The sequence below is a fragment of the Delphinus delphis genome, chromosome 11 (assembly GCF_949987515.2).
Source record: "Delphinus delphis chromosome 11, mDelDel1.2, whole genome shotgun sequence".
Lineage (NCBI taxonomy): Eukaryota > Metazoa > Chordata > Mammalia > Artiodactyla > Delphinidae > Delphinus > Delphinus delphis.
Window position 1 is genome coordinate 19271315 of NC_082693.1, and position 21310 is coordinate 19292624.

General features: G+C 35.9%; 1 protein-coding gene across 15 annotated transcripts in view; it reads right to left on the reverse strand.

The window, feature by feature from the left end:
* Positions 1-21310, reverse strand: part of SOX5 (SRY-box transcription factor 5) — a 989998-nt gene that overhangs the window by 59073 nt on the left and 909615 nt on the right. For all 15 annotated transcript variants that reach the window (XM_060024445.2, XM_060024443.2, XM_060024448.2 and 12 more), the window contains one exon: positions 11038-11184. In XM_060024445.2, coding sequence (XP_059880428.1) covers positions 11038-11184 — 147 coding nt within the window. The remainder of the gene's footprint in view (positions 1-11037; positions 11185-21310) is intronic.

Sequence of the window (21310 nt, forward strand, 5' to 3'; positions counted from 1 at the left end):
CAGCAGTCCCCAACCTTTTTGGCACCAGGGACCGGTCTCATGGAAGACAATTTTTCCACAGACAGGGGTTGGGGGGATGGTTCAGGCGGTAACGTGAGCGATGGGGAGCGATGGGGAGCGGCAGATGAAGCTTCATTAGCTCGCCCGCAGCTCACCTCCTGCTTTGCGGCCCGGTTCCTAACAGGCCACAGATTGATACCAGTCCGCAGCCCGGGGTTTGGGGACCCCTGCTCTAGACAATAATTCACAGTCAATGTGAATTACACCACGCACTGTGCATATGATGAAGGCATTTTTTTCCCCCACATTTAATACTAATCAAGTTACACATTTTCTTTTCTGGTCTTTGTTCAAAAAACTATAATTAAGAATAACTGTGTTCTTTAGTTGATTATTAGAAGAAATGAGAAACTGCAAGAATGATGATGGAGTTCACTATTTTATAACTTTTTGGACAGCTCTGGATTAAAATAGTCTCTCTTTCTCCTTAAGTTAACTTTGTGCAATTAATGGCACTACCATATTGTATGTGCATGAGGAAATGTGAGAAGAGGTATAACTAAAAAGGAATCCTTCTTCGTGGAATATAATACAACAAAATAGATACATTAGAACTTTGTATATAAACTCAATATAAGTAAAACAAATAGGATTTTAAATGCATTGTGAATGTACATGCTTAAATAAATCATATAATGAGTTTTAACAAGAAAATAATCACATTATTTATAGAAGTTTTAATAAGCTTTATAAAAGCTTTTTTTAAGTGGGTGGCATTGCATGTTTATATGACAAAAAGTGTGACTTTAATAAAGCTTGTAACTGGAGGAAGGGAGAAGGGAAGAGGGGAGGAGAGGGAGGGACAGATGGAGGAAAGGAGACAGGGAGAGACAGGCAGTAAGAGAGAGAATGTGTGGCTGATTTTGAAAGAATGTTGTCCTCTCAAAGCAAGTTTATCCCAATGATGAAAATAACGCTCTTCATAATTTTAAAACTGCCCTGTTGTAATTGTTTTGAGACTATAGCACATTTTTCACTGATTTTTTTTAAAAGATAGCTAAAAGTCTGTTGCACTTGAATCACACTGGGTTATAAAGTTTTGGGTAAAAATCAAAAATTAAAAAAAACATGTCAAAAGTAAAAATCTGATTAGAAATTAGGGTCTGTTTTCTCATGTGACTTGTAAACCTACTCACAAAAGAGATCAAGTAAGATAAGAATTCTAAAACTCTTATCAACACTAGTATATAGCAATTATAATTTTTTAAGATGACTTTTTAAAAACCAATACTTAGGTGTTAGTACCAAAATATCACTCCAAAAATTCAACCCTGCAATTTGCTTCCTATAGGTGTTATCAGGTACTATCAATTGTGTGTGTTTTCATATATTACTAATGAAAAAAACCTGACAAAGTAAGTGAATCTAAAGAAAACCCAGGAAATAGTGTAGGTTAAATCCGTACTCCAGGTGCTTACTTGCTGCCCTTAACAGGCTTTAATGTGATTGTCTTTTTCTGTCTGTATCCCTTCACCACATCCCTCACCACATACACTGTGCTCCATGAGGGCAGACAACCATCTACACTGTTCACCAGTATCCTTGGGTCCTAGGACTCTGACAGACACATCATAAGCAATTAATTTGTTAATTAATTTGTTGAATTAAATTGTCTTGTCTCTCCAATGGCAAGGTCCAGGATGTGTCATTAGGACTCAAACTCCAGAGTGTTTCTAGGGAAGTAATGTAGAGACACTTAAAATATTAACTAATTGGTCCAAAAGATAAAAGGAAAAAAATTCCTTTGCCTGAAAGACACAATACCCTAAGAAAAGAATACAATGAATAGATAATTACAAGAGTTTAATAAGTCGTACGACAAATGGAAAATACATAATTTCTCTTTAAAAGTGAATGCACTTAGAACAAAATTCAAAACTTAACATGAAAAAGTCCTACCTGATGTGGTCTTTCTCATTTCCAATTTCATTTCTTATTCTCCCTCATGTTCTTTGCATTTCAGCTATCCCGGCCTATTTCCTAAACCTTGAATTTGTCAACCTCACTCATATATTACAGTCTCTGCAACTGCTGTTGCTCCTGTTTGGAATACCTTTTTCTCAGATCTTTGCAGGTACTTTCCTATTCATGATTTAAGTCTCAGAGAGGGCTTCCCTTATAGCTCTGTCTCAAGGAGATTCCCTTGCTTGTCCCTAGGCACTCTTTTACCCTTATTTTCTTCACAGCACTTACCAATATATAAAATTGTCGTTTTAATTACTCATAGCTTATCATTTCCCATTAGACTGCAGAATCTAAAGAAGACACAGTGTCCTGTTCATAGCTGTAGTAGCTGTAGTTCTGTCTTGAACTGAATTTGGCACATGACAGGCATACATTAATATTTGTTGAATCAATAATGGTAGATGTAAGCATAGGGTGTTACAGAACACTAAAAAGGGACAGTCCTTTAAAGAATGAGAAAACAGCAGAGCTAAGGGCTAGAGACCAATTCCAAGTGATACTGTTTAGGCTCCTAATTAAACCACATCTGAAATCAGAATAACATTTTTTTTTAATGTGACTGAATATATTTCCTTTTTGCTTAATCCAGTTTGGGTTGAGTTTTCTCTTATTTTACTAACAAATACAGTTGTCATTCAGTGAAACCATAGTTTGAAATCCTGGAAAGTTGATTACAGTTCTACTTAAATAAGAATACTGTGACATTAAGTTACTCTGAATAAAATAATGCCACCTCCAAGACGGGAATAAAGACACAGACCTACTAGAGAATGGACTTGAGGATATGGGGAGGGGAAAGGGTAAGCTGTGACAAAGTGAGACAGTGGCATGGACATATATACACTACCAAACGTAAAACAGCTAGTGGGAAGCAGCCGCATAGCACAGGGAGATCAGCTCGGTGCTTTGTGACCGCCTGGAGGGGTGGGATAGGGAGGGTGGGAGGGAGGCAGACGCAAGAAGGAGGAGATATGGGAACAACATGTACATGTATAACTGATTCACTTTGTCATAAAGCAGAAACTAACACACCATTGTAAAGCAATTATACTCCAATAAAGATGTTAAAAATAAAAATAAAAATAACGCCACCTCATGGAGTGGTGGACTCCTTCTGTCACTGCAGCGGACTAGGCAGAGGCAAAGTAACCTCATGACTGAGTTACTGTGTGTTGGACTGAATATTTTCTGCATTTCCTTCTTACTGAAGCTTCCATAATTCTATAAGCAAAACAGCCGACACAATTTGTTAAATAAATAAAACTTCTGAATACTTTTGGTTTTGATCTTGTCTGCCTTCAGCTTAGAAGGTTACATCTTTTTTTTTTTTTGACTCAAATTTACATCTGTTTCATTACTGTATTATTTTCTTTCTACTCTCTATTTTATAGTGTTTAAAAATATTAGTGGAATGCTTGGTTCTCTCTAGAGAAAAATCTATTGATAAAACTGAACAAATAACTAGGCATATATTCTATTTTCCATCTATCTAAATAAGACATTAATAATTTGCTGTCATGTAGAAAACAAATCTATACTTTTTGGGGCATCTCTGTTAAAGAGACTACGAAAATTCTTCCTATTTTTTTGAATAGGAAAGAATGATTAAGCAGAAGGTATTCAAATGAATCAAATCTGAGGTGTGGTCCTCCATGGTTTCACTTCTCAATTCTCTATTCAAGCATTTCTAGTACAGGTCAAGGCTAAAGGGGTGAAAAGGGGTCGATAATCAATAGCTCAAATGAGGCACTGATCAATCATTTAGGATAGAAAAGAAAGGATTTTAATTGATTTGAAGAATGTTTTAGGAAGCCCAAATTACAAATGATTCCCTAAAAGGGAAGATAACTACAGAAGTGCACTTTCGCTCTCTCAGTCTAATGTATTGATGACTTACATTTAGCCATGACGTTTATTGACGTTGTACTAGACACCGCCCCCCCCCCCCCCCCGCAACCCCAATACAGGGACATCCTTTCACATTGTTCTGTTTTTCTTCCCCACACTATTTAGGTTTTAACTGCCTGGTTTTAACATTAAAATGCTTTCAACATTTCGCTTTTTGGACGGCGAATCTGCATTGTGTAGGACCTATTTTAGAGGGCAACTTCCGCTTAAAAAATGTGATTGTGTGGGTCTTCCTGTCTCTGCACATGCTCAACACCCTCTTGTCTCCCCCATGGTTTGCATTATTAAAAAGCTTTGACATGGCTCATCAGAGCTGGCTGCTGTGTTCCAAACAGGTTCCTGTCAAAACAAAATCAGTATACCCGGGGACACAGGCCAGGCCAGCTGAATTCAAAGGATGTTACCTAAATCCCTCTGTATATTTTGCCTTTAAAAAAATGCCAACACTATAACTAGCCTGTCTCTTTATTTTATAATTTTTATTGTTTTTATGTTACAAATGTCCCCTCCCCCGGCCCCGCTTTCTGAGTCATAAGAATATATCACCAAATGACCTACTTGGACATTTAATACCACTGTGCTCAGAAAAGCCTCTGTTTAAGTACCTAGCTGTTTGAGATTCCTGTCAACTGAATACAAATGAAACAGAGAGGAGAAGGCTCATCACAGGGGTTCTACTGATAACACTTCATTTAACATATTTCAGTTTAGCAACAAGGGGCCACAGAAAGAAAACTATTTTATTTAAAATGACAGGGCGACTGTTATGCCCACTGTAACTATGTCTCACACAGGAAGTGATGATAATGGTAATGGGCCACATTTACAGTTTAACTCTATGGGGTGATTCCTCTCAAATGAATTCACCTCTTGAGTATGACACATCCATATCACATCTCAAAGGCTCACAAAATTGTTATTTCATAGATATTGAAATACGGGGGGAAGGAGGGGTGTTCGATAGCTATTCAACAAAGCACGAAGCAGCTGTACAGAGCAAGGTGTTAGGGAGATTCTAGCATTTAATTGATATGCCAGACAGTGTTTAAAGCATAAGAATAGAAAATGGCCAATTTAAATGTGGTTATAATTAGCTGAGGCTAACATTCCGTTCTGTTCTGAAGTTTTAGGAGACATGAAATCTACAAAAGTACCAGGTCTAATAGTTTCAGGAGGAATCCGTGGTTTTATTTGATCTTACATATATAGATGAATGGAAGCGCCTCTGATTAGTGCTATTTAAGCACTGTGGATTACTTAGAAATACTATATTTGGAGACCAGTTCTGACCCTGTTTACTGAGTAATGATTATTCGAGATCTTGACCTGAAAAGCTCTAAAAATAAGTCAAATAGTAGCATTCTAGGAATTTTTACATATTGGAAATCACATCTCTAGCAACTACTACTACTAAAAATTTTCTATGGCCAGATAAAATGTGAAACTATTAACTGCAGTTATGATTATGTTGAGCAGTGCTCTCTGAATTTTTCATGATGGCACTACTACTGGGGAGGCCTTAGTACTTCCTGGTCCATTTCAAACTTATGAAATCTCTTTGATGTCTTTTGCTTTATCTTGAAAGGATGTTTTTGTCAAATATTAAAAACAGTGTTTTTATAGTTAGTGTGGTGGTGGTTTGACCTGGTTGTGGTTAGGCCGTATGTGCACTTTTGTAGTGAGCCTTTCCCCCAACTGGCATTATAGAACACTGTCTCAAAGTTAGCAAAAAAGCTTCATTTCCTAAATCTCCTGTTAGAACTAATTTTCAGTTAAGATGAATCATGATTATCCTCTGATTTCTCATACTCCCAACATACAGTGCTAAGTAATCTTGTGTGTCATGTACCATAGTTTATGACTTATAGTATTAAAGTATAAAATTCTACCCTGTAGATCAGTGTGTACTGATAAAATGCTTACTTGCTAGCATGAAACTATGTGATTGGAACCATTATAGCAAAAAATAGGTGCGCTAAGAGGAGTCATGGCACTCCTGACATTACTAACACAAGCACCTGGCTACCAATTCAGAAAAGATCTTCATTTCTGTGTCTGTGAAAGAGGATCAGATAAAACAATACAGTTCCACTTCTTGCTTCTGAATTTGAAACAATATGTATAAGGATATTGCCCCTGAAAGTATCTGATTGTGTCTGGTCAGCTGGCTAGGGCTTTCTCTGGCTTGTTGGAAAAATATTTATTTTCCTTGTCCTAACTCCCAGGTGCTACTGCTGAGCAAATGGGAACATCACTGCCAGAAGTATTTGAAAAGAACAAAAAAAATTGATTTGGACAATCTATGTGCTCCTGTCATTGACAGAGACACAAGTGCGACCAGGGGTATGACTAGGGTCAGAGCAAGGTTAAAAGAAAAGCACCCAGGAATCCTCTCTTGTCATCAGCTTTTCAATCTAACTACTCTTGGTTAGCTGCAGGCAATATATAAGTTTTCATCAAATACCAAGAGACGTTTCATAGTATTTACAAGTTGCACTTAAAATTTTCCCAAGAGGTGGCTACTTTTGCAATAGCAAAACACTTAAAATGTGAAGTTCAGGTGGTTAGCACATCTATGACATACGAGGATTTCCTGACAACATGGAAATTATAAGCTTATTCGTTACTAACAATTGCGTGAGTTGTATGTGAAACCAGGTAAAAATACTCCTCCTCCTAAGATAACTATTTTAAGGCTGATATTGATTCTGTTATTTTTAAAAGAACTAATTTATTCTTACCAAACAAATATTATCAAGAGATCAATTACTATCACAAAAGAAAGGCTATCTAGGGTTTTTTTTAAAAGATTGCAGCAAACAATGCAGAAAACCATTAAAATAAAGAAGTATGTGGTGCAAAAATGAAAGTCACTGAATAAATTGTGTCCATTCTGTGGCAGAACGCTAAACTATAAACAAATCAATTTAAACATTTGTTAAGGGATATAAGCAGATTCAGAGCAGCAATATTGCCTATGGGATTCAAGGACCAATACTGCTACACAAGACTTTAAATAATTTTCCTTAATATGAGAAATAGAATTCTTCCTAAAATTTCCTTTAAACTTGATCTCTTGTATACATAAGTTCAAGATTTCAAAGATTTTAATCAATATTTAGCTATAAACTCAGCTGTGAGGATATGCATGAGCTAGGAGAATATCCCTGAAGAACTAAATATTAAAAAAATTAGTCCTGGAGTAGGATCCAGAGGGGAAAAAATTAAATAAGTGCTAAAGAGACAAGTGTACATGCATTAAGAAAGATGTTATGTAACACCTGAGAAATTTTTAAAACCTGCTGATAGCCTTAATTTTTCAACCTTTGGCAAAATATATTATAAAAACAAATTCTTGTCTCTGTGCATAATATAATCAAGGCATAAAAAATAAGGAAAAGTTAAGCAATGACAGTATGTCAGGCATTAATGAAAACAGTTCAAAACAGTAAGTTTAAAGACATCCAATTCAACCAGCAATGCTATCCAAGTTCTCCAATGCAGATTTTGAAGAGAGCAGATTTCTTTTTGTGTTTTCACGTTTATGGTACACACTTCCTGTCTGCAGTTTTTAGAAGGTTACTGTGAGTCCTCTAAAGGTTTCTTTATCATTTACTATTATAAATAATTATGTTCCTAAGTGGCAGTTCAAAGCTCAGTACAGCACTCGTACAACACCACGGAAAGATCAGGTGACCTTTCTCCAATTCTCCTCTCTCTGGTGCTGAGGACAGACAAAGTGATATGTCTGTCATACGCCATTACCATTAGAACAGAATCTTGTTCTTTTATTACAACTGAACTCCGCCAGATTTCTCAGCAGGAATGCTAAGTGAAATCAATGTCTTGGATTTCCAGGCTGAGCTTGGAGGTCACAGCCACTCTATCATTTCTCAGCATTATCCTTTCTAGTGCACACACAACCCCCTCAAGCCTCCAACTGGCACACAGCAGATTGAAAACAGCATGCATCAGAGGACTCATGCTGTACAATTTTACAGTCTTTTGGAGCCCCTTCCCTTTGATTCCCCCCTTCCATTTTTTGCAAATTGCAAATAAGTTTTGTTTGTGTCCTTCTCTGGAGTTGTGAGTCAAAGGCAAATCTAGGAAGAAGGGCAGGCAAGAAAACCCAGAGAAAATGGTTGATTTTTGACAGCTGTCAATAAGATCATTTTCCTTACATCATCACCTAGATGTGGCTTATGATTCTATTCTTCTATTGAAAGTACAATAAAGGTACTTTCAACATAAATCATCAGTTTGGCTTATGCCAGGTAGGTAGGCAGATAACACAAAGCTAAATAAAATAATTCTATTGTATAGTAAGACAGACATGAAAATCCATCAATAAAACACACAGAAAATGTCCCCAGGACACTAAGAATTGATTGTTTCAAAATATATATATATATATATATAATAATAAATGATAACAATTATATATAACTAAAATGGCTTTGTGAAGGCAAAATGTTTATTATACCATGTATAAATGTCAATTCCAGCCTCTAAGAAACTAAATTCATGTATTGAAATGGGAACTCTTTATTTATTGTTGCTTGTATTTTTTTAGCTATGTTCTTCATTAAAATGACAACAGTAATATTTATTGGTCTGGCTATTTTTAACCCACTAAACTTTACTGCTGAGCTAAAACACCAAGCACATTTAAGACACCTTTTCTGACAATAAGAATGGTGGCAGACAGTATGCTAGAAGACAATGAGCAAAGAAAGGACGTATTTTTATTAAATCGTGGCTGTTTCTTAAAAAGGGGCACTTTATTCTGGGTTAAACTTTTTATGTATTTTATAATAACTGTAGGTGGGAAAAAATACAACATCCATGGTTTTCTTAAACTTTATATGATAGAAAATTCATGAAGGCTAATTTTCCAAAAGTGAAATTTAGCGATAAACTATAAATATATTTTTAAAATTAAGTATAATCATAGCTTATAGAAACACAATCCACTTTTTTACTAGTACTAAATAAATGGAGGTGTTTAAAACCATAGAATATGGGAGAATTCTAACATTACTGAAATAATCAATCTCTGCATCCAGTCCGTGGAGGTCTATGAATGTCTGGAACCATATAGCTCATAAAGCAGTGTCCTAATCTTGGCCAACTTTCAGTCACTTTTACATTTGCCATGGTTACCTAAGAAAGTATTGTAGCAAGTGCTCAATAAACATTTGAATGTATGAATGAATGCATGAACAAATAAACAGATGCATAAATGGATGAGGCTGACATCAAAAGCTTCATGATTATTTGAGTTAAGTCATTTGGGGAGAAGATATTAACGATAAAAAGTAATTCTAGGAACCAGGAAAAACCCATTAGTCCTTTACAAGTGAACTATATATTATAAAATCATAAGATGAAACGTCCTAATGTAAAGCGTCATTATAAAACATGATGTGAAATCACATTAATAAGTCATGGGAAAAAACCCAGAATGATACCTCACAGAGTTACTTGTGTGCGACAATGACTATGCTGCTACAGCTATTTATTTTCCTCAGTGTTAGCCTGTACATGTAATACATTGAAACTGCTGGTCCATGGAGACACCAAAACATCACTGCTTTAAAATTAAATTATATTTAATAAATGTTATAATTATTACCAAGTTTTAAAAACATATGTTCTGCTGTGATCATGAAGAAAAGCAGACCAGGCCTTAGGTATACATCAAGCACAGAACATGCAAGGTCCATTACACAGCAGAAAGAGCTCTTAAAAGTGGCTTATGCATGTTTCCTAATATCACAGTAGTAAGTACAATGTTTTGCACTATACATTTGCACATGTTGCTGGTGAGGTCTAAGGTCCTTGTCCAGGTTCAGTTACAATTCCAGACGTATTTATATCTTACTATATAAAAACAGACTTGGAGGTTTTGGGGAGATAGAGGCTGGAGGACACTTTCCCAATCCATCTCTTCTCTTTCCCAATTTCTACTCTGGATTAATACACTGACTGTGAAAAGCACCTGCCAGGGCACTACGGAAGGAGTAAAAAAATTCTTGGATTGTTTTTTTCTTTTGCAGTACTTTCTAATTTTTTTCTCTGTATATTTTTTCAACCGTTGTGACTACTCTTAGCCTATTATTCTTTAGACATTTCAACATGAATTCATGAAACGAAGAGCAGAAGCAATTTTCTAGGTAATTCAGCAAAAGACAAAACAGTATTATTTTGGGGGTAAATTAACTGTTATCAGTTTTCTACTTAATATTTTCTAATTGTTAGAAAATGTGTGATTATTTCCCTGATTAACATCAGGAAAAATTATTTTATGGTTACTCTTTTTACTTTTTCCACAGAAAGTTTAATATATTCATATACTATCATCTAGGTAATATCTTAAAAATCACAAAGAAATTCAAATTAATTTTTCTGCTTCTCTCTTCTTCTGAGCCAAGAAACAAATTACCTGAAACTCTCCTGATCCTTTTCTACATTCTCTCAGGAAATGTTTCTTTATCTCTAAAAACAAAACTATTTCTAAACAGTCTTACGTTTAATACTAGTATTATCTTCCTATCTGTACACGATCATCTCATTGGCTGAATAATACATCGAAAATTATGTCTATACTATACCTCGTAATAGTAGTTATTGATATTTATATAAAACATTTTCTGTATGCACTAATCATACTCATATATTAAGGTCTATTTCAGTTGCCCCTTCGGGAAACTCTTCCCAGATCTCTCACTGAAGGTAATAATCTCTTTGTCCTAATAACTTCCAATGCACTTTATCTGCAACTCCTTCTAAGACTTTGTATCGTAGAGGATGGGTATCTGTTTTATAAGACTGTAAAATTCTTGATGACAGCACACCTATCTTACAAATATTTGTGTCACTCACATTTCCTACTATAAATGCATGTTTGTTGAATAAACGAGTGACTAAATGTAGGTATGCAAATTTATAGGGACACCTTCCTTACTGATTCTACTAGACTATTATTTCCTTGGAGATCTAGAGTTTAGCCCAGTGGCTGGCACATAATAGATATTCAATAAATATCACTGAATGAAAAGTACACTCTAAATGTCAAAACATGTAGTTTCTTCAAAAGGGTACCTTGCTTTTGGGTGGTGGGCTGTTTGTGCTCTTGTCTGTGTGAATGCTGGTAGGAGATACAGCAGCACCAAGGTTGCCTTGGGGTATGCCTGGGAGCTTTCCTCCTGGAGATACCTGCATTGCAGCTAGCTGGGCAGCATATAACTGCTACAGAAGAGAGAGAGAGAGAGAGAGAGAGAGGGAGAGAGAGAGAGGGAGAGAGAAAAAATAAGGACTGAGTAATAAAATAAATGCACCTCTCAGAAAATACCTATAATAAGATGTGGTATTTTTCCAATTGGGTCTTTTTGTTTGTGCCCTGGAATATTTAAAGAAAGACACTGTCACCTCAACTGTCATGACTTACTTCTCAGGGGAGAAATGACAGATATGACACATAAGTAATTTTAGTTTCAGTATATACAGGGACTGAAAACAAGTAACAGTCATCCGTATTTACTCTTTGCCAACATCAGTGGAGGAAAAGTATATCATACTATATGGTTAATACCTTTATTTTAACCATTTAAAAATTTACACTGTGTGTTACAAAAGAATGAAGCTTCATACACCAAGTAATTTTCTTACTATCCATATGGGTTCAAGCCCTATATGTTTCCTTTCTTTGACTTGCTGAAAAGGGCACCTGTAACATTTTTTTCTGATTATTAGCTGTGTAGAAATACAAAAAAGCCACTGGGAGGGAATGGAAGGGGACTATTTGAAGAACATTATCGGGTCAGTCTACCTCAGTTGATAAAAGTTAACTGGATGCTTGCCAGAATGCCACTTTACTTCATGATATATAAACACAGACAAACTTGAGATAATCTTGAGGATTAGGGTTTTAAGGAATACTATCTAAAGCACACACTCTTCGACTAAACCATCACATAGTAATTCTTATTAAATAACCAATAAAAATTCTTCAACAAATCAATTTAATAATAAGGGAAAATTTTACTTGATGATGATGGTCGTATCATGTAGTATCTTAAAACATGGAGGTTGCTTTAGATTCAAATAGTCATATCAAAGGTTTAGATTAATACTCTTTCATCTCCATTTAGCATTTTGTGAAAATCTGATTGAAGAAGCAATTATTTATATATACATATACAAATATTAATAAACGTATAGATATACACACATATATATACATATATATATGTGTGTATATATATTTAAAATACAACCCAATTTCTTATTTCTCTTTTGTCTTAAGGTTTCATGGATAGCATTTACTATGCAAGCTAGAACTTCCATAATAAAAAGACTGATGTTAAAGAAAAAAGCTCTCAAGGAAAAGTGCTGTGAAATAGTTCTCTGGATTATCTTGGTTTTTCTCTGAAAGGGAAATTTCAGAGAAAATTTCTGCTCAGGATAAGTCAGAGACTCTGATAAGTTGGGTCTCTCTATAAATGAAATAATGAAGACTGGCATTTATATACATGAAAATACATTTACATTTTTCAGAGTTTCTAGATGCTTTGTTCTAAATGAAAACAGGACATTAAAATTATTTTAAAAATTATAGCTTATTGTTTTATGTCAACTAATGCAAGATACATTCCAGACAAAAGAAACACCAGAGAAGTATATTTATACTATCAGTAATGACTGTCCCACCCCCAAAATTTTTTTGGCATGCATTAGAATTATGTTATTTCTTACCCCAGTCAATCAGAAAGAATAAGATTTAATTCATAAGTCTTTAACAGATTACATAAAAAGTAAAAGGATATGATGTCAAATATGATGAGTGGGAGTGTACCATTTTCAAAGTATCAGAAATGATGCATTTCCCACACTTGGGTTAAAAACCTGTGTCTTAAATTCTACAATTCACAAAGTAATTTCTTCCATCATCATCCTGAACTGTTTATGAAGCCATTAAGAAAATAACCAATAACCCAGGATATCACTTCGCAAATTAAAACTTTTTCCAATGTACTGAATTTTAAAATATATGTATTTTAAAATACTGGCTGGATAACTATTTTACATATTGTAAATTTCACACTGTACTGTATATTATATCCTTGTCTTTAAAAATGATTCCAGTGCCTATTATTCCTAGAAGGTAACAACACATATTTCTGGTTTAGTATACACAAAATATAAAATTGTTCCATAATTACTAAAGATGACATGGGAAATTTTAACCTCTGTAGCTAAAAGGAAAAATGTGAACAAAATAGTTATTCAAAATTTGAATTTGATTATTAAAAAATTATTTCAAAATATTGAAAAAATATTGACTATTTGTATTAATTAGATAATTAAATAGATGGACCAGTCACTCATAAAATTAATTAAATGTTTATTTTAATTAATTTAATTAAATGTTTAAACATAAATCACTATAGATTCACAACTTCCAAAGAAGTATTAGAACTACTATTAGAAATAGAAGTATAAATATGTTCCCAAACACTTTCATGAATTTAAAGGTAGGAAATGGTATATACTTGGAATTACAAAAAACTTACATGTTCTTCCTTCATTCAAATAAATGCATTATTTTAACCTTTTAAATATGAAATTAAGGTTTACCTCAGTTAAATTATCCTAAAAAATTCCTTTGAGTAGAAAAGAAGATAAATTTGGAAAATACATGGGCCCATTTAAATACATATTTTTACTAGAACAGTATACTAATAACTGGTATTTTTACAAAACACAGAGAGTTAAAGTAATTAATGATGAAAAAGTCATAATCTTATTCCTCATTCAGTATGGCTAACATTAAGTAGCACTTCAATCCCCCCAATCTCGCATATCCCCTTCCTCATATTTGGCTTTCTCTATGCAAAGAGTTGATATATAGACCTACTTTTCCCCAACTGTGTTTAACTTTCCACTATTTCCAGATCATTACATTTCCCACCACACATATCTGATCTTCCTAGTTTGCCAAGGTTTGGAAGTAGGAAAGATCTATTTTCAATACATTTTAATTTGTGTCAAATATATGTGTTCCTTAAATTTACATTATATTACAGAAGCATAAAAAGGCCTCAAGTCTCAGAGAATCTAACATACTTTGGGTCTGCACAAGTAAAATAAAGCAGAAATTTTAATACTGCTGGGACCTAATTTGGCCATTCACAAGTTAAAACAAATTTTCAGTAGATTTAAAGAAGCTGACAGTGGTTTTCATACCTGGTTATATATCAAGGGTAGGCACCTTAGAAACTAAATGCTGCTGAGACTTATTTTAATTCAACCTTTCAAAAAATTAAATCCATTTGTCTATCCATTAAGATGTGCGTTGACTGATATTAAAACAAGAAAGTCTAGAGATGATTAGTATTTTATTTCATTTATTAAATGTTCTTAAACCAGAATCAAGAATATGTAGGTATCTGTACTGAGGGAGGTCTATAATCTCAGAATCACTGGCTGACCTTGGTGAGCGGGAAGGGGCATGAAATTTGTGGGGACTGGAAAGCCACCTGAAGTAACAAGCATCCTGTGAACTATAGAACTCATTTACATATTATGTACATATATAATTATAGTCACTTGCAATTATATATAAATAAAAATGTTTAAACAAAACCTGGTTCACATTTTACTTTAAAGGATAGTAGAGAGGGGCTTCCCTGGTGGCGCAGTGGTTGAGAGTCCATCTGCCGATGCAGGGGACACGGGTTCGTGCCCCGGTCCGGGAAGATCCCACATGCCGCGGAGCGGCTGGGCCCATGAGCCATGGCCGCTAAGCCTGCATGTCCGGAGCCTGTGCTCCGCAACGGGAGAGGCCACAGCAGTGAGAGGCCCGCGTACCGCAAAAAAAAAAAAAAAAAAGGATAGTAGAGAAAACCCAGAGTTAAATATAAGGTGTATTATGATAAATGTACTTTTATGAAAAACAGTCAAGTTGTTCTTAACATCAGAAAGAAGTTGAGAGATCCTAAACGTAAAAATCTGAAGATTAAGGAGAACACTCAGGGCATGATGTTAACCAGACTAACAGAATAACACTTTTTTACCTTGAAGAATAATCTGACCCTTATCTTGAAACGGATATGTTAGGGGTTTGGTTTGATCTCCAAAACTCCCCAACCCCACAGAGCATTAGGTTTTCTATTCTTTATATTACTTAAAATATTGCATTCTCATTCCCTTTCCCTTCCTCCATCCCTACACCTACTTCAGACAATTTTTTTCTTTTTTCTTTTTTTTTGTGGTATGCGGGCCTCTCACTGTTGTGGCCTCTCCCGCTACGGAGCACAGGCTCCGGACGTGCAGGCTCAGCGGCCATGGCCCACGGGCCCAGCCGCTCCGCGGCACGTGGGATCCTCCCGGACCGGGGCACGAACCCGTGTCCCCTGCGTTGGCAGGCGGACTCTCAACCACTGCGCCACCAGGGAAGCCTGATTTTTTTCTTTTTTAATGGAGACAATCACATACAATTAGGTTGGAATCTATTCATTGGTTACTTAGGGTCTTGGTGCTAATGTGCTCATAAGTATGTTTCTATATATCTATCTATACATATAAGTAACTCTCACTTTTGTCTCAAACTGTTCCGTAAAACTACATCTTTGTCTCTTCAGCATTTTAAGCTCCTTCAAGGACCATTTCTACTTTTAGAGGGACAGTTAAAAGGAAGGCAAACCACAATTCTAACCCCAGCTCTGAGCTAGTGACCTTGGGTGACCAATCTGAACCACAATTCCTTAATCTGCAAATTCAGGGATAAATAAAACTGACCTTGCATGGTTGCTGTGAGAAATACATCACATACTGTGCATAAAACACTCACTTCATCAGTAAGTAACAGTTATAATTATTAATGGATTAATTATACCAAGTAAGAACTAGGTAATATTTACGTGCTAACCTCCTACTACCGACTCTGGACTGTGCTAGGTACAGTGGGGGACACAGAAAATGCATAAACATAGTTTCTTCCCTAAGTCAACACTGGTACACATAAAATATTGAGAATATAAGTGTACTATATGTAACTATATGCCACTGTTAAAGGCATGACAAAAAAGGAAATGAATCAGTGCATTCTGATATGCTTTCATTATAGAGGTGTAGCTAAGCTGAGCATAATAAAAGAGGTGGCATTCTAGGGAGGGAGCACAATCTAAAGCCAGGCACAGGAGCAGGAACGACCTGGCTGTTGTGAAGGGAATAGAGAGGATGGTGTGGAACAGTAGGTGAGAGAGTAGGTGGTAGACAGGACAGTGACCTCATTGAGCCCAAACCTTGGGAAGAACAAAACAGTACTGGGTGCAGGCTATGTTCAACTTACAGAAAATCATGAAATATAAGCAAAAGAGTTTAAATTTAATATGTAGAGAAGAGAAAGCCACTGAATGTTTGAGAGCAATATATATATCTTAAGCTAAAACATATATATTGTCTTAGTTAAGATAAAGACAAGAGTAATATCATTTATGAGGTTATCAAAATTTAGCAGCAGTAATTTGAATGATAGTTTGAGTTGAAGTAACAGTTGTGAAAATGAAAAAGGAAAAAAAAAGATTCTATGATCTGAGTGAAGAGTGCTAACACACTGCACAACCGCTTAATACTGTTTTTGCTAAATTAATTGCTTAAAATTATTTTATAAGTAGGATCATTTTCTCCAAATGAAATTTCATGTCAAACACTGATACATAGAGAGAAAAAAGAGGTGTGCTATAACTATAAATGAATTTTACATATTTTAACATTTAATTAAATGAGACCAATGAGGTTGTTTTAACTATCCCAAGAATTTAAAGAGGTACAGGGCTGAAAGTTGAAGCCCTTCATCACACGTGGTGATCAAGAAAGCTCTCAGAAATAAGTAGTAGTCACTTCTAAACTCTCACCTAAGCAAACACATATAGACCTAAATCTTCAAAAAGAACGTTACAGAGCTAAAAACTCCCTTGTTAATAGCATCTTTAAGTTCCAATATATGTACAGAAATGGGAGGTGATTTTTTTTTAAGTGTAGTAACTGAAATCTGGCAATAAAAGTTAATATGTCTACAATGTGTTAACTGTTTTGATTAGAGATTTTAAAATGTGTGTGTTGTGGCTTATTACGATTTTAAAAGTTGATAAATGTGTACTTCTAAAGTTTAAATCTAACCTGAGAGATTTATGTTAGATATGATGTATATGAAAAGCATGTTTGTTTTTTTAAGGGCGGGGACAAGGAATAACATTTGTGAGGAAAAAATTCAGAAAGCAATTTCAAGGCTCCATAAGTGTTATCTTTATGGCTTAATTTCAGCTTCCTAATGTAACTTAAATGTGGAGTTTAAAGAGAAACAAATGTACTGAAGAAAATCTTTCAAAACATATCAGCATGTTTCAATGTGAATAAATTTGCTTTGCACATTATTTTTCATAATGTTTCTTCATAGAAAATTATCAGAGCAACTTGAGTTAAAACATGGACTTCTTGCTCTAATACTGTCAGCTCTTCTTTTTGAGGTTATTCGAGCATATTGCATGAAAAACACAATAGGCCTTAAATTTGTTGGATTCCAGGGCAAAAGTGCAAATAGAAACTCATATGCCAAATATATATAAATTTACAATTTACAAATCTAGCTAATGATGTGTTTAATAAAATATGGTTCATTTTCCCATCTGGACAAACACACCTTCAAAATAGCTGGGTGCAAATGAATACCAAAATAACATACCACTTCACAATCCGTTAGGACAGCTATTATCAAAAAAACCTGAACATAACAAATATTAGTGAGGATGTAGAGAAACTGGAACCTCTGAGATTTTCTGCTGGGAGTATAAAATGGTGTAACTACTTTTGGAAAACACTATGGCAATTCCTCAAAAAATGAAACAGAATTACCAAATGATCCAACAATCCCTCTTCTGGGTATATATTCCAAATAATTGAAAGCAGGGCCTGGAACAGATATTTGTACACCCATGTTCACAGCGGCATTAGTCACAATAGCCAAAAGGTGGAAGAGATCCAAGTGTCCATCAAGGGGGGAATGGATAAGCAAAGTGTGTCATATACATACAGTGGAATATTATTCAGCCTTAAAAAGTAAGGGAATTCTGACAAATGCTAATACGTGGATGAACCTTGAAGACACTATGCTAAGTGAAATAAGCCAATGATAAAAGACCGAATATTGTATGATCCCTCTTACATGATGCATCTAGAGTAGTCTTTTTTTTTTTTTTTTTTTTTTTGCGGTACACGGGCCTCTCACTGTTGTGGTCTCCCCCGTTGCGGAGCACAGGCTCTGGACGCGCAGGCTCAGCGGCCATGGCTCATGGGCCCAGCCGCTCCGTGGCACGTGGGATCTTCCCGGACCGGGGCACGAACTCGTGTCCCCTGCATCGGCAGGTGGACTCTCAACCACTGCGTCACCAGGGAAGCCTCCTAGAGTAGTGGTTTTTATAGAGACATAAAGAGCGGTGGTTCCCAGGAGCTGGGGGTCGGGTGGGGAGACGGGAAGGGATGTAACTGCTTAATAGGTACAGAATTTCAATTTGGGGAGATGAAAAAGTTCTGGAGGCGGATGCTGATGATGTTTGCACAACAACGTGACTGTACTCAATGCCAATGAACTGAACATTTAAAAATGGTTAAGATGGCAAATTCTATGTTATGCGTATTTTCGCCTACACACACAAAAATGATGTGGAGGGCAGATGTGAATTTCGATTCCTGCTCTCCTTGGTGTTTTAAGACTAGACCCACAGCCTGTGCTCCTGTTCTTACCCCCAGCTCCATTCAAGAGAAGATGAATGGTTTTGCCCTAGATGGGATACCTTTCTTGGCTGTGACTATCTTCTAAAGCGTTGCTAAGGTGGGGCCCAGCTGCAGCCCTGCTAGATAGGCGTCTTCAAGGAAGGTGTAAGAGAAAGTTAGAATGGAAAGATATTCCAGGTAAGTGAACGTAACATGCAAAGTCATAAAGTTAACTTTTAAATCCACCAACAAAATATATTTAAGTATTTAAGGTTTTCCTATACACCATAGAGGGAACTTTTAAGAGAAACTTTCCTCTTCCCTTTTTAAAATAAAAGTACACACTCCTTCTACTTCCCCTGGGTTAGATGTGAGGCTATCTTCTTTTGCAGTCAACACTACTGGGGCAGGGCTGGAGGAGACTGAAGAAAAAGAGATCTGGCTTCTTCCGTTTAGCATGTTTTTGAGGTTCCTCCATGTTGTAGCACGTATAAGTAGTCTGTTCCATTATATTGCTGAATGGTGCTCATTTGTATTGATACACCATATTTGTTTATCCATTTATCCAGTTGATGGACATTCTGTTTGTTTCCAGTTTTAGGCTATTATGAATAGTCCTGCTATGAGTGTTCCAGTACAAGTCTTTGTGTGTTTTCATTTCTCTTGGCTACCCAATTCCTAGGATTGGATTTTGCTAGGTCTTATGGTAAGTTAATGTTTACTTTTTCAAGGTACTGCCAAACTTTCTAAAGAACCTTTCTGCATTCCCACTAGCAGTGTATTATCATCAATACTTGGTATTGTCTGTCTTTCGATCATAACTATTCTAGTAGAAGTGAAGTGGTATCTCATTGTGGTTTTAATTTGCATTTCCCTGATGACTGATGACATTGAGCATCTTTTCACGTGCTTACTAGCCATTTCTATGTCTTCTTTGGTAAAATGTCTATTCCGATCTTTTGCTCTTCTAAGAAATCGGGTTATTTTATTGTTGAGTTGTAAGAGTTCTGGACATCTGAATTCAATTTTAAAGAGTAAAACCTATCAGAGAGACTGTGAGGGTCCAGTTTAATAGCAGTGTATAGCTATTATCAAAAGGTCCATAATGATGAACAATATAATGACAATAATAAGTACCAGAAATAAACATATTTTCCTCTTATATAATTTTTATATACTTACACAATAATTTAAAAAGTTTTTAATTTTCAAAAATCCTAGTAGAGAAGTACAATACCGATTGTAAAGGACCCTGCACTCTTTGTACCCATCAAGGAACACTAGCATATCAAAGTGAGCTCTGAAAGCTGATGACTTTTTTTAACCACTAAGGGGACTGCTGGAAGAAACGGAGACTAGACAGAGTTGACAGACAGCTCTAAAGACTGAGACTCTTCGTCAAGTCTGTGTTGAGGGTGAAAGGCTTGGGGAAGGGAGTAGATGGTTAGAGCTCTCTTCTACACTCCTTGGTGGTATGTAAGTGGGGTGGGGGCTGGAGGGAGTGAAGCATTTCTCCTGTTGCTTCTCCAGATCTCCCGGAGACCATGGGAGAAAGTGACTGGGAGAATCACAGGTGCCGGAGGAATTTGGGAGGCATTTGCAGTTCATCTCCCATCCGGCATTGCAATTGAAGAGTTATTCTCAAGGGAGCAAAGGGAATGATAGTCTGGGTATAGCAGGGACTGGAGTCACTTGGAGAAACAAGTTCAAGTAAGTACATGCAATGTGGAAGATCCAGGATCTTGTGTATTTGGACACAATTCCTAAGGAAACTTGAGGAAAAGAAAGAAACATATCAAACTGAAAGAGTAAGTAAATTCAGACCTAGTACAGATTTGTGGAAATGAAGGATAACTAATGGTATATCGATGGTGCATAATTTAAAAAAAGAACCATCCGGAGCTGTTGGAATGTAAAAGTTTCAATAGCAGGTTAAGCAAGGGAATGACTTGAGTGGATAAAGTCTCCGAAAGGCTGGATGGTCAGCGGACACACAGAGATGAGTTCAGGATTGCAGGAAGACAAGCCAAAAGGGGAAAACAATTGTCATCCACTTCAGAAAGGAATGTTTTGCCTTTAGAGAAAACTGGTGAGCCACTTGTAGGACCTGCCTGAGGAAATATGGGGCTGCCTGCTAGGGCCTCCAAGGCAGAAACTACTGCTATTATGACCCACATCTCCTTAAATACATCACTCCTGGGTGATATGTCTTGGCAAAGTTATAATACAAAAGTAAAATATTATGTCTGGCTATAGTGTGGTTTTACTATTAAAAAGCTATAGTAAATACATGTACAAAAGTGATATTATCTATGTAAAGCTGCCATCACCAAATATTAATAATACATAGGCAATCTTTATTATTTTATTCCAAATTCAGATCCACTCAGTGTGATACTTGGAATACGGAGCTATCAGAGAGGGATGTAGTGTTGAGAGGGTGTGAACACGGCATCCTGCTAAAAATTAAAGAATACATTTGAACTTATTTAAACCTGAAGACTTTTTTCACAGGTATGATGCTCTCATGCTGTTTCTGTCACACTGCAGATACTGAAGCAGATAAATAAGAAACACTTCAAATGAAATAGATTTTAAAGGG